This window comes from Epinephelus lanceolatus, chromosome 12, assembly GCF_041903045.1.
Source record: "Epinephelus lanceolatus isolate andai-2023 chromosome 12, ASM4190304v1, whole genome shotgun sequence".
In the NCBI taxonomy this organism is placed as follows: Eukaryota; Metazoa; Chordata; class Actinopteri; order Perciformes; family Serranidae; genus Epinephelus; species Epinephelus lanceolatus.
Window position 1 is genome coordinate 35,357,097 of NC_135745.1, and position 12,974 is coordinate 35,370,070.

At 42.2% G+C, this 12,974-nt stretch overlaps 1 protein-coding gene across 5 annotated transcripts in view; it reads left to right on the forward strand.

Moving 5' to 3' along the window:
• Positions 1-12,974, forward strand: part of per2 (period circadian clock 2) — a 36,488-nt gene that overhangs the window by 8,279 nt on the left and 15,235 nt on the right. For all 5 annotated transcript variants that reach the window (XM_033636444.2, XM_033636447.2, XM_033636448.2 and 2 more), the window contains exons 2-6: positions 2,239-2,784; positions 9,589-9,681; positions 10,339-10,493; positions 11,027-11,148; positions 11,279-11,480. In XM_033636444.2, coding sequence (XP_033492335.1) covers positions 2,357-2,784; positions 9,589-9,681; positions 10,339-10,493; positions 11,027-11,148; positions 11,279-11,480 — 1,000 coding nt within the window. In that variant the 5' untranslated portion in view covers positions 2,239-2,356. The remainder of the gene's footprint in view (positions 1-2,238; positions 2,785-9,588; positions 9,682-10,338; positions 10,494-11,026; positions 11,149-11,278; positions 11,481-12,974) is intronic.

The window sequence follows — 12,974 nt, forward strand, 5'->3', positions numbered from 1 at the left end:
TTTCTTGAATTACCAATTTGAGTTATGTTTGCTTCTGAGGTCCTCAGTTTTTTAAAAATATATAGCCATCCGCATAAGGCAACATAAGCAATTCCTTAGGGCACCATGGTCTCGAGAGGCCCCTTGGAAAAGCTTTTATTAAAATAAAGACAAGATAATAATGAAATAAAGATTGAACTTCCAAAACAAAACAAAAAATGACAAGATTTTTTGCCAACAATTTACCATGCAAAGTGGTAACACGTTCCAATGAGAGGACCCCCTGAACCAAAATCCTGCTCAGGGCCTCCCCAAAGTCTAAGGCCAGCCCTGCGTTAAATGCCCCTAACACATTTCAAACCAAACAGTGAAATATCACATTTGTCTCTGCTTGCTCAGTGCTTGCGAGTACAGTTTGTATAATTTCACAGTCAAACTCACAGCTTTCAACAAAGCATTAGCGGATCTGCACAACATTCAGCATCACACTGAGAAAAGCGTATGTAAAAGGTGCATGTGATGCCAAAGACTAACTTGGTTAGACTAGATAAACATATATACTTCTCCCCATAGAGCTCAGGTGAATTGAATTAAGGAGGTCATAGAGCTGTGTGCCTTTACTCAGGGTAGGAAATAGAAATGATCCATTGCAGTGCAGGGAGGACAGCATGCCAACTCTTAGGTTATCCCTGGAGAACACCCAGGGTACGGGCCATACATGGACACTTTGTCGCTCTCGTGTGGAATTCACATGTTGCCCAGAAACAGGATTATGTGAATGATAAGATGGTCTTTTTTTTTTACCTGTGCTTTAAATCCCAAGTTTGACCTTAATGAACAGCTCAGACTGATGTTTGTATCGCTATGTTGGGAGAAGTACAAAAGTACCTCCCATAGAAACAGTCATACAAGCCTTGGTTACATTACATCTCTATGGTATAATTAACATAATTATATATCATTATGGGCATCATGAAACAGCACATACTTTACTCAGCAATCTGATCTTGCATTTCAGAAAATGTAACTCTCAATATTGTTCTTGCCAGATAGATTTTACTTAACAAATTCTCTCACAAATCAGTCAGTCAGTCTCTCGATTGCCTCCATTGTTAGTTTGTCGTAAACCAAAATTTACTAATTTGTTGATTGTGGGGTTTTTGAACTGCATTCCCTGTGATGTAAAGTACTGCCACTGCCATAAATTCTTTTCTGTAGATCTGAGTCTCCTCATCTGATCGTGGTTCCCAGTTTTCCTTGTGTCAGTTCCAAATACGTCACTATTTATGCTCCCGAATATGTACCACGTGTGTCTTCCTGCAACCATAGGAAATTTCCTCGGAAAGATCTACTCAACACTGGGTAATTTCAACAGACAGTTACGCATCCCTCTCTGTCATTCTGTAAGAAATCTGGTATTTATATAGCGTCATTATCTGTGATGATGCTGGTTTTGCACACAGCAGTATTTAAAACTGTGCTTGCTGTTTTACACGTCTACTTGAAGCCACAGAATGCAGAGCTAAATTCCACACTGTCGGCCAGGAACCTCTGATGGCATTCAGATCAATGCTGTCTACTGTTTTATGTGTCCCAGGGTGGATGGTCCTTTTGAAAAGGTTGGAGGGCTCAGATGGGCAGACTCACTGTTCTTGAAGGCCACGCTGTCTGTACAAGGGAGCGTTTTTACTGTACATCAGAGAAGCACCTGCAGGGCTCTGCAGAGGTCAGGGGTCAAACCCTGCTGTGTGCTCTGATACCACACCAGACAAAAGACACCTTTCTGAAGGACTGGTGAAACATTGATTCATGTCTCGTAAAAACTTTTGAACTGTTTGCATGCTTGTGCGGACATATGAAAATACATGAGTGAGTCCTCGTGTTGAAGAACCATGCAAGTGTTTTTGCATGTTTTGACTAATGCCATTCTTTGGACATAATACTTTGCATAATGCTTACCATTTCCAAAAGCAAATTACGTTTATATTGGATTCCTGTTCTATAGGCGACCAATGATTTCAGTTCATGTCAGTGTGGTATTAAAATGCTCTTTCAGAGACTTGTTGAAACTTACTTGGCAAAGGTAATTTGTTTGAGTTTTTTCACTTGGGCGCCGATTAACTCGGGTAATTATCTGTTGCAGTCATAAGATTCCACTATGTGTCTACTCAGTTATTTGTTTTCTAAATATTTAAATATGCGTAACTTGCTATGGAAAAGCATTTATTTCTAACATGTGTACTCTTCTTCTCTCCACAGATCAAGCTCGTCCTCTCTCATTCTCTCCAGCGACACCCTTGTTAAAATGGGTTGATAGCGTTCTTTCATCATCCAATTACAACTAACCTGGTTCAAGCCCAGGACAGCACTCCTCCTGATGTCGGAAGATTCAGACTCCAAGCCGTATCGCTTCTCGGTGCTGGAGGACCAGGATGGAGCCTCGTGCAGCTCCATGCCAAGGGGGGCCTCAGGGTGCAGCTCCATGGCACAGCTGCACCGGATGGGTGGCTACAGCCAAGGCGGGCCTGACTTAGGCCTCCCCTCAGAGGGCAGCGACAGCAGCGGTCAGGACCCTCCCACCTCGCCGCATAAGCATCGCAAGAATGCCCGCTCCCGATCGCTCCCTGAGGAGGACGTGGAGATGAAGAGCAGCGGGTCCAGTGGGAGTGGAACTGAATCACATGGCAATGAAAGCCATGGCAACGAGAGTCATGGCAACGAGAGCAACGGCCATGAGTCAATGGGCAGCTCCAATGGCACCAGTAAGGACTCTGCACTGCTGGAATCTTCTGAGAGCAACAAGAGGTCAGTGGTGGCTGTGGGAATAATGAAGCCTTGATGTGTACTGTGATTTTGCAGAAAAGGAGAATGAGACTAGAGTCGGGACCCACTGTTGACGGGATAGCACCTACATGTATACTGTAAGACTTTCACTCTTAGGTTACTAATAGTAAAGGCTCACTTAGGAAAGCTGTCTTGTGAGCTGAGTATTGCCGTTGTTGTGCTTGAACAGCTGCATGTAAAATGACGTTTGCTGAATCAGTCAGACAAATCAAAGTTTATTTATATAGCACATATAAAAACACCTGCAGCTGACTGAAGTGCTGTACAAATTAACAGAACGACACACAAACATACAGCAGTATAACATGTACACAAATATAAAACAGAATAACACCAGTAAGAATAATTACATAAGCGAGAAGATTATAGAATACTAAAATATTGTATATCTTTGATAATATTTGTCTTAAAAGTGTGAATGGAGGGGGAGCATTTAATTGAGAGTTGAAGGCTATTCCAGAGCTTTGGAGCAGTTGCTTCAAAGGCACGACCCCCCTTACCCACCAGCCTCGACAGATAAAAGACATTCTTCTGAGGATCTAAGAGGTCGGGAGTTGGAGTAGGGGCAGAGAAGTTCAGCAGTTTACTGGGGTGCCAGCCCATGTATGGCTTAAAATCAATCCTGTATTTGATAGGTAGCCAGAGCAGGGACACTTAAGTATACAAGCAGTATGAAGCATTAAATACTATATATGCATCGATTGTGCTGCAGTGTATTTACCGTTAGCTTAGTTTATACTGACTATGTTTACATGCACAAAATACTCTGGGTTTTGCCCTTATTATAAAAATGGCAGTATTCCTACTACTATGAAAATGAATATTCCACTAATACTCCTGTTTACAAGTAGCCGTGCATACTCCATTTAAAGTGCCCTAGAATGTCATTGAATGTCATGTCAAAATATGGAAAAGTGAAACAGCTGGAGCCGCTTGTGCCAGTTTATTTCTTTGCATCAAAATAGGATTGGTGTTTCAAGATTTGTGCATATCCAAACCTGCTGATATTACCAATTGAGATGCATAGTCCAAATGTGCTGTATGAATGTCCAAAGAATGCTCCTAAAACCCCAAATAAAATTGGCATATCCCACATCTTAATCGTAAAATGCTTCATTCAGAAAATGACCTGATTTAGAACATCTAAACAGACTCTGCTGTTTACAAGACCAGTATCAAATTAGAGTATTGTCATATTCACATTTTAAGCCAGGTATCCACCACCAGTAGGTCAGCAGAAAGATAGAAGCCAGACAAGAAAGACAAATTATATGTGTCACAGCTAATAATTCACACTGGACTCCACTCCTCTTCCTTTTGCCCATTAACTTTGACATACAGACTGACGTCCTTGAAGCATAAATAAAAGATGAAAAATCATGTCCGCTTTGGCTTCCGCCACCACAGTCTGGACATGATGAATGCGACTACCAGCATTGGATGTGTTTGTCAGCCTTGACTAATGTCAGGAGATGAGTGAGCCAAGGCTTCGGTGACGGCCATCCAGGAAGCTTGTTTGAAACATAAGTGAACCTGCTTCATCTTTTTCTCTGACCATGAGAGGTTCCTGCAAAACTACGAAAGGAGGAGACTGATTTGAATGATAGGTTTTATATCAGTGACAGCTGAGCACATCATGTGAGTGACATTTAAACCCAGAGGTGACAAAGAAGAAGTAAACTGTGCTGAAGTGAAACGTGTCAGTCTGTAGATGCAGCATATGAGCTCTATTACAGAGGTGGGCATTTAATTGGATCATAATGATAGAAAATTCTGCCTGAATGTCACCAGTGTGGCCAAAAATATCCTCAGACACAATGCAGTCTGCCCACGGGTGAACAGAGCGGGTGCTGACCAGTGGAAAAAATACATTGACTGTTGCACCCAGTCGGAAGACTGGATTGATGTCATTAGAGAGGCAGGCTTTCTCTCAGTGCCAGATGGGTTGTGTCATGCTCTCCAACTCCTTGTTATTGCTATGGCAACGCAATGTTTGTCTCTGTTTGTGACTGGGCGGGACGAGCAGGGTGCGTGTTTTCATGTTCTCCTTGGCTCACTTTCAGTTGTGTCTCGCCTACCAAACATTTTGAGTCCTTTTTTTTTCACCACTCCCTCTTCCTGCCTGTATCATACAGCGATGTCAGACAGGCACGGTCTTGTCCTTACTTTTTTTCTCTACTTCCCTCCTTGACTCACCCTTGAATTGAACTTCTAACCTTTTGTGCCAATTTTTTTTATGTAAACCACTCCCTCAACACCAGATTTTGCTCTATATCGCTACAAATTCACACTAAGATACTGAGTATATTTGATTCTGTTTAATTTCTTTTTATTAGGCCACCATGTGGAGTTTTGTTGACATTGGCAGCTTCGGTGGACCCAAGCCATAGATAGCATCTGCTAAAAGTACCATTTCCTCTCGTCACAAAGATCCTGCTTCACCCATCTGTAGCCCTCAGCTGTGCACTTGTGTGAGAGTGTTAAAACAACGCAGGCTAATGTAGCTCTTAAAGAAACAGTCCTGCATTTTTGACAAGTGTTTGATTGCCATGACAGTCACATGAGAAGAATAACATCAAACTTTTTTTTTTTTCTGGAGTGGCTAAGTCACAGCCTGGACCTCAGAGTGGTCACATACAGCTTGAGAGAGCTACACAGAGTCAGCAAAATCTGAACATGACACTGTACAGGTGTGCCTTTATAAACCGATAATAACTCAGTGTATCTGGTCGAAATAGATCCCTGGTTGTACTTAAAGAGGCTATTAGTGAATATTGTGTCTATACTAAATCATTTAAGCTGGTTATTTTTAGCAACATATGTCTGAAAGGTGAGTCGGTGTCTCTTGAGACCTGCTCATTTTAGTGTATCAGTGCACTGATAAGCTTGGAGGCTAATACAGGGGGCACATACACACAAACCTAAGCTGCACTCTGCGGCAAAGACTTCCAATACAGAACGTATAGTTAACCAAATTGAGTACATTACACCTGCTTGCCGAGCTCAGTGTGAAGGTGTATTTTATAGTCAAATGAGAAATGGAGAAGCATCATGTCCATTGTGACTGATAATAAAATAAATTCTTTAATACCGTGAAACTGCAATGTTTTCTGAGACAGTTATTGCAACGTGAAAATCTCACCTGTTGCAACCCTACTCATGTCTCTTACATGTGATGCAATATCCACACATACACCTGATGATGTAAGAAGTCAAATTTTCCCACAGCCTGTCAGTGGACGGTCTCTAGTTAAACAAAACCACCTTGCCCTGAACTTCAACTCAACCAGAGAAACAACTCAGGAGCTCCTCTGCCTCTTTGGGAGCTCTCTTTTTTGGAGCATGTTTCCACGACTCACAGACTGACAACGGCGCTGCCAATTAGCCTACTGAACACTAATACAAGTTAAGACTGTCCAGTCTAAAACCAGCTGTTGCATTTTTGTGCACCGAAGGCTAAATTTGACAGAATTAGATACCTGCTGGTGCTTAGAGAAGCTGTTTGGAGAGCCGTTCTCTATTCTGAGGCAGGTAAGCCGCTTATTCGTGGTAACCTGAGTTGTAGCTCAGGTGAGTCAGTATCTCAAACAGCTGTTAATAGTTTTAGTTAAGCTTGTCAGGTAATACAGTCGACTACACACACACACACACACACACACACGCACGCACGCATATTTCTCGAGGAAAATGTGTGATAACGTTGTTTAATATTGCCACCTGCTACTCGGTAACCAATCAAGCACAGACACACACTGATGAAACAGCCATCGGGAGCAATTTGGGGTTCAGTATCTTGCCCAAGGATACTCTGACATGTGGACTAAGCCACATCTGCCCCCAAAGAGAAACCTAAACTGTACATTTACCACCACTGAACAGCTTAACTCTCTACCTCTCACACTTCCTCACACACTCGCTACGCACTGAGCTATTCCCCAAAGGAGCTACACTACTCTTATAACACAAGTTAATTTCTCAACCCGTTGTATGTTTTTCTCCAAGACACTTTCGTTCTCTTACTTCTCAAGACATAGGCAGAGCGAAGTCTCGGAGAGTGGAGCAGGCGTAGTATCGTTGCTTGCTTTTCAAGCACTGGCCCAGTTGGACAAATGGTGATGCTATTTATTGGCCTAGCATAACTTTTTATTGGCTCCAGGCCATCGGGCAACCCTCATTGTTGGACCCTCCCAAACAGCAAGGACTCTGCCTGATTGGCCAGAGTTTACAGCATGGTGCGTATCAGAAAAAAAGCGCTTACAGACAGAGTGTAAATTAATACATTGCTATTATAATTGAAGTGCAATATTGCAGTCCTTCACAATGTTCACTCAATGTTTAATCAGAAAAGATGATATTGGTTAAGTCTTAAAGACCCCCTTCGGTGAATATCAAGTTTGTAACCTCGTTCACATGTCCATATGCCTTGAGACATATCATCAGCGACTCAGACTTCCATGTTTTGTTACATCACAAATCTGAGAACCAATCTTGTCAACTAAGTTTAACTTTCACTTCACTTTGTCAGAGCTGACGATCAGGAACAAGATTAAGCTACGATTAGCAACACATTATGAGCATTTTGATAACGTAGTCAAGCTGAACGCTCATGTTATTTATCACAGTTTACAGTCAGAGGTTTGTGTGTTTGATGAACAGAATCGAGGTTGAGCAGAGAGGCTCGAGCTGCAGGCGAGCATCTGTGTGGTGGGTCTAATCTGTGTATTCATAGATCTGTGCATACTAAACAAGGCGAAGGTATAGAGTTACATCAAAGCCACTTCACAGCATAGAGAGATTTATTTTCATGGAAAAACTAAATGTGTCATTTTGATGATCAGACTTATTTTCTTTTGTATACATACATAATTTCTGTCACTTTTCAATTCCGGTTTATTTACAAAGCCCAAAATCACAAATCACAATTTGCCTCGGGGGGCTTTACAGCATACAACACGCTCTGTCCTTGGACCCTGACAGCAGATAAGGAAAAACTCCCCAAAAATCCTTTAATGGGGGAAAAAAATGGTAGAAACCTCAGGAAGAGCAACTGAGGAGGGATCCCTCTTCCAGGATGGACAGAAAATCTGCTCAGCCTTTGCAGTATGAATTTGGAAAAAGCTCTGGTTTTGACTATAATAATGATAAATGTGTTCTCACAAAAACGCCCTGTCCTTGTTTTCACCTTTGGCACAAACAGAGCCTCCCCTGCCTCTCTGAGCACCCTGTGTTGTAACACATGTCTGCAGAGGGTGGCACGCAGACTTACTAACACGCTGTGAATTAGCCTACTGTGATAAACTGTTTCTAAGACCCACTCTAATACATGCTCAGTCTGTCCAGTCTAAAACCAGCTGTTGCATTCTTGTGCACTGAGGGCTATATTTGATAGCATTAAAGACCTGCTTTTGCTCAGGGAGGCTATTTGTAAAGGTGTTCTCTATTCTTAGTCAGGTAAGCAGGTTATGTATAGTAACCTGAGTTGTGGTGAGTCAGTGTCCCAGAGGGCTTTCAAGATTTTAGTGTATTAGTGCACAGGTAAGCTTGTAGGTTAATGCAGTGGATCGCACACACACACACACACACACACACACACTCTCTATCTCTCTTCATGTCATCTACATGAGTCTTTATTGTGTCCACCACAAATTCATGATTGAATGTAATGTTTTCTTCACAATAAGCAGCAGATACTTTGATCTTTAACCAAAACAAGACTCACTTTGCATTGTTCTGCGTGTTGGAATTAATATTTTTATTACTCCCTGTCGGTGACACTGAAGGCCCACATGATTCAGGAAGCAAAGAGTCAGACCTGAGACAAGCAGCGATTTTATTTCAGGGCACAAAGAGAGCTTTTCTAAGTGAGCACAGAATTCTAGCTGTGCCCCTGCTCCTAGTTGTATTCAGGCCCCTAAATTGTGCTACTTCCCTGCCATGTGCCCTTTGAGCTGCAGACACATTAAAGGCCTCTAAGGTGAGACTGACCTCCTACTTGGAGTGTGCCTCCTTTTGTAACCCGGCTGCTAAATGAGAGCTGAAGCTTTGTCTGCATTGTTCCCCATTCATTTCTACAGAGGCAGAAATTGGCTCAGTCTTTTTTGGGCTCACTTTTACAAAACCACATATTGAGATTGAGTACCCGTTTTTCTTTTATTATTAGGTAACTTTAGCACCTTAGCATCAGTAGGTGTCTCAGCTGGATGGGAAGGAAATGCCTGGATGAAACATGTGACATTTATGCTTCATGCCACTAACGATTATTTTCATTGTCGACTAATCTGTTGATTATTTCTTCGATTAGTCGACTAATCATTTCATCAAAAAATGTGTTAAAATGTTGAAAAATGTCGGTCTGTCTCACCCAAACCCCAAAATTACGTCATCTAATGTCTTGTTTCGTACTCACACCAAAGGGTTTTAGTTCACTGTCACAGGAGAGTGTGTAAAGCTGCCAAAATCTGAACGTAAGAAGCTGCAGTAAGAGTATTTTGGGGTACTTTTATAGTACTTTTCTATGAAAAATAACTCAAACCGATTAGTCGACTACTAAAATAGTCACCGATTATTTTAATAGTCGATTAGTCATCGATTAGTCGACTAATCGTGGCAGCCCTAATTACTGAAATATGTTTTTGTTGAACTTGAGTGAGGGAGGAGTTAAAATTAGTCTGACTGAATCAGTCATTTTATCTCTGTGTCTCTCTTTGAGATGATTTAAGATTTTTTTTGGCTCTAATCTGTTTGTTTTCCTTCTTTTCTCCACAGCTCCAACTCTCACAGTCCGTCTCCTCCCAGCAGCTCAAACGCCTTCAGTCTGCTGAGCTCAGAGCAGGACAACCCTTCAACCAGCGGCTGCAGGTTAGTGCACCGACCAGAGCTGTAACACTGAGAACACTCCTTTTCACTTCACAATGGTCAATGGTCTCATTCTTATGAGAACCTGCTTACACCTGGTATTAACATGGGTGACGCAATCACAAGTCTGTCTGCTCACACTTAGCATTAGATTGTGTCAACACATGTGTCTTTAGTGAAGACTTGTGATTGGATCTCACTTCCCAGCTCTACATGCAAATAAACTCATACATGATTTCCATTTGCAAAGACCAAATTCCTTGGCCTTTGCAGGAGGTCTGTCATGCTAAACACTCATTAGTGAGAGTCTGATCGCACACACAGTGACAGAGCTAACTGTTAGCATCACACTGCTAACGTTACCTCAGACCTCCTCTGAATCTGGTCTGAAGAATCGAATCTCAAGACACATTGAGGATGCATGTGGTGCCCTCACACCTGTATTATCCACTTGTGATCAGCCAAGACACATGTTAATACCATTTGTAAACAGGCTAGTTTAGCACCAATACTGCTAACAGAAAGCCTGAAATATGGTTTTTATCACAAGTTATTTATAATGAGCTATTTTGAAATCTGTTTTCGAGGGTTAGGGTTATTTTTGTTGCTGCAATATCTGACTTGCCACTGTGCATGTGCGTGTGATTGTGCAACTTGCAGTAGTCAAGAGTCTGCCAAAGCCAAGACCCAGAAGGAGGTGATAAAAACGCTGAAAGAGCTGAAGCTGCACCTGCCTGCCGAGAAGAGGCACAATAACAAGTCCTCCACACTGAACACCCTGAAGTATGCGCTGCGCTGTGTCAAACAAGTGGAAGGTAAAGTGCATTCACTTCTCTCTGTCTGTGTTCTCTGTGGTTTTCTGCGCAGTGCTTTTTGTTTGAGCTCTCTGCAGATTCAAAATTCACTTCACATTTATCACAAGTGTGGTTATTTGTACCGCAATGATGTATTTTCTGTGGAATTCAGCAAGCAAAGTAGCTAAATGAGACCCATAAAAGAAATATAGACATGACAACATTGCACAGGAGGGAGCACTGTGTAGGCAGATCTGTGGTTAATGGTCTTTAAAGGCTAAATTTTAAACTGCCTAAATGTTTTCAGACGGAAATGGGCGGCTAGGGGTTCAACAGTGCAATCTTTTGTTTGGTTGTTACATGATGTGACGCATTTCATCGTACTACTGAGACATTCTCATCATTAAAAAATGTCTGTGACTTCAGTACGAATACATCATCTTTTTGTTGGACTTCTTAACCACATTCATCCTTGTTGTTTACAGAAAAACATCAGTTTCTGTAGTGTGCACTGTGTTGTGACCAGACTTTACTAAAATCCCTGTGTGTTGCAGCCAATGAGGAGTACTACCAGCTGCTGATGATCAACGACAGTCAACCTTCAGGCCTGGATGTGTCCTCTTATACAATAGAGGAGATAGACAGCATCACTTCTGAATACACCCTCAAAAACAACGTGAGCCACTGCTTTATCTTTAAACTCATACAAATATTTAAATCTTCTTACTGGTGTAAACAAAAACACTTTAACTGAGTTGTGTTTCAGCAGTCAGGTACAAACGTCGTTGTTTCTGTCTCCTCAACAGGACATCTTTGCAGTAGCAGTGTCTCTCATCACAGGAAGGATAGTCTACATTTCTGATCAGGCTGCCTCCATCCTCAACTGCAAAAGAGAAGTGTTCAAGAACAGCAAGTTTGTGGAGTTCCTGACGCCGCAGGATGTTAGCGTGTTCTACAGCTTCACTACGCCGTACCGCCTGCCTTCCTGGAGCATGTGCACCGGAGCAGGTACAAGGGCATTCACAACCACTGCATTTTAGTAGTCCACTATTCGGTTAAACGCAGGAGATATATGTTTTTTATTTCACCCAATAGTCCAGTCAGTCTGTGGTCTGACCCGGGGAAAATCTGAGAGGCTGTTAAAAAATGAGCTGCAATCTGATTGAACTAAACCCTCCGCAGGCTTCTCTGAACTGGAGACACCATTTGACTGCCATAATGAGCACTGGTCTCTTGCAGGATAGCAGGTCTCTTTTCTCTTCTTGAGACCTTAAATTCTAAGCAAGCCCGTGCTGGTCTGGGGCCCCAAATCACATCTGTCATAGCTACTCGTGTTAAAAAACACAGTGAAATACACTAAGCAGATATTTTTATTTCCAAATCAGGGTATTAGTCACAGCGTTCACAAAGTAGAGCATGGGCCTAGTTAGGAAAGGTATTTTGCCGGCGGTTACATTATTAATGTTATAAGTTAGTACGGCAAATGTACACACTTGGAGCTGCAGTGGCAGAGTGGTGCTTATCCTGTAGGCTATCCACCTGTGCTTGCTCTGCAAACCCCTGCGCTTGCTTGGGTCCGTAAACAAAAGCTGATCGAATGCTTGAATCGTTTGAGTTCTCTAAAATATAACATCTTCCGTCTCTCTGTCTTCACCCGATGTTGAATTTAATGTTACCGTAGCGAGCAAAGAGGGACCCCGCTTACATAGATAAAAACATGCTCAACTCCACAGAGCCCTGTGGCCCCATCCCCGTCTCTGCACAGAGCACTTGTTTATACAACGTTTATTAATATTGAACCTGTTGCATGCCCAAATCGCACCACATTCCATACTGAAAAACCTTTGGTCCCCAGCAATACACCCACTAATGTGAAGTAATTCGGATGAACGCTTCAACACACTAACACACTCACACACTCACACACACAGCTTCCTTGCTTTATAGTGAGATGACGCACAGTTTCAATTTGGTGTTTTAATAGTCAACTAGTGACCATTCTGTGAAACCCCAAGCAGGTACTTATGTAACAGCTACACGGCTGTCAGTAATACTCAAGATATATCGTAGTAGTTCAGGAAGATCATTCAGACTTTTCAGATGACTTTGCATTCAGAAGGAAATGTCTTGGAGAAATAATTGAATGTGAGTGACATCCCTGGATAGCAAGTTAGTGAGGCTCTGTGGTGCGTTAAAGGGACACACAAAAAAACTCGACAGCATGTCTCTCTCCAGCAGTCATAAACCTCTTCAAATTCAAGTTGATGACTGATGTTTGTTCCTTTTCAACCAAGTTGGCTGGAACAGACTGAGCTGTTAGAGGTGCTCAAGAATAAAAAGCAAAGCAAAACGCAGCACTTAATGGGAATGATTTTTAGTGCAGCTAGTTCTCAGAAGAACAAAAAGTACATCTGCCAAAGGTATAGTCTGAATTCAGATGATAAAAAGCTTTCATTTCATTTTCTCAGCCTCTCAGAGAGCTCATTAGATCCTCTCCCGTGT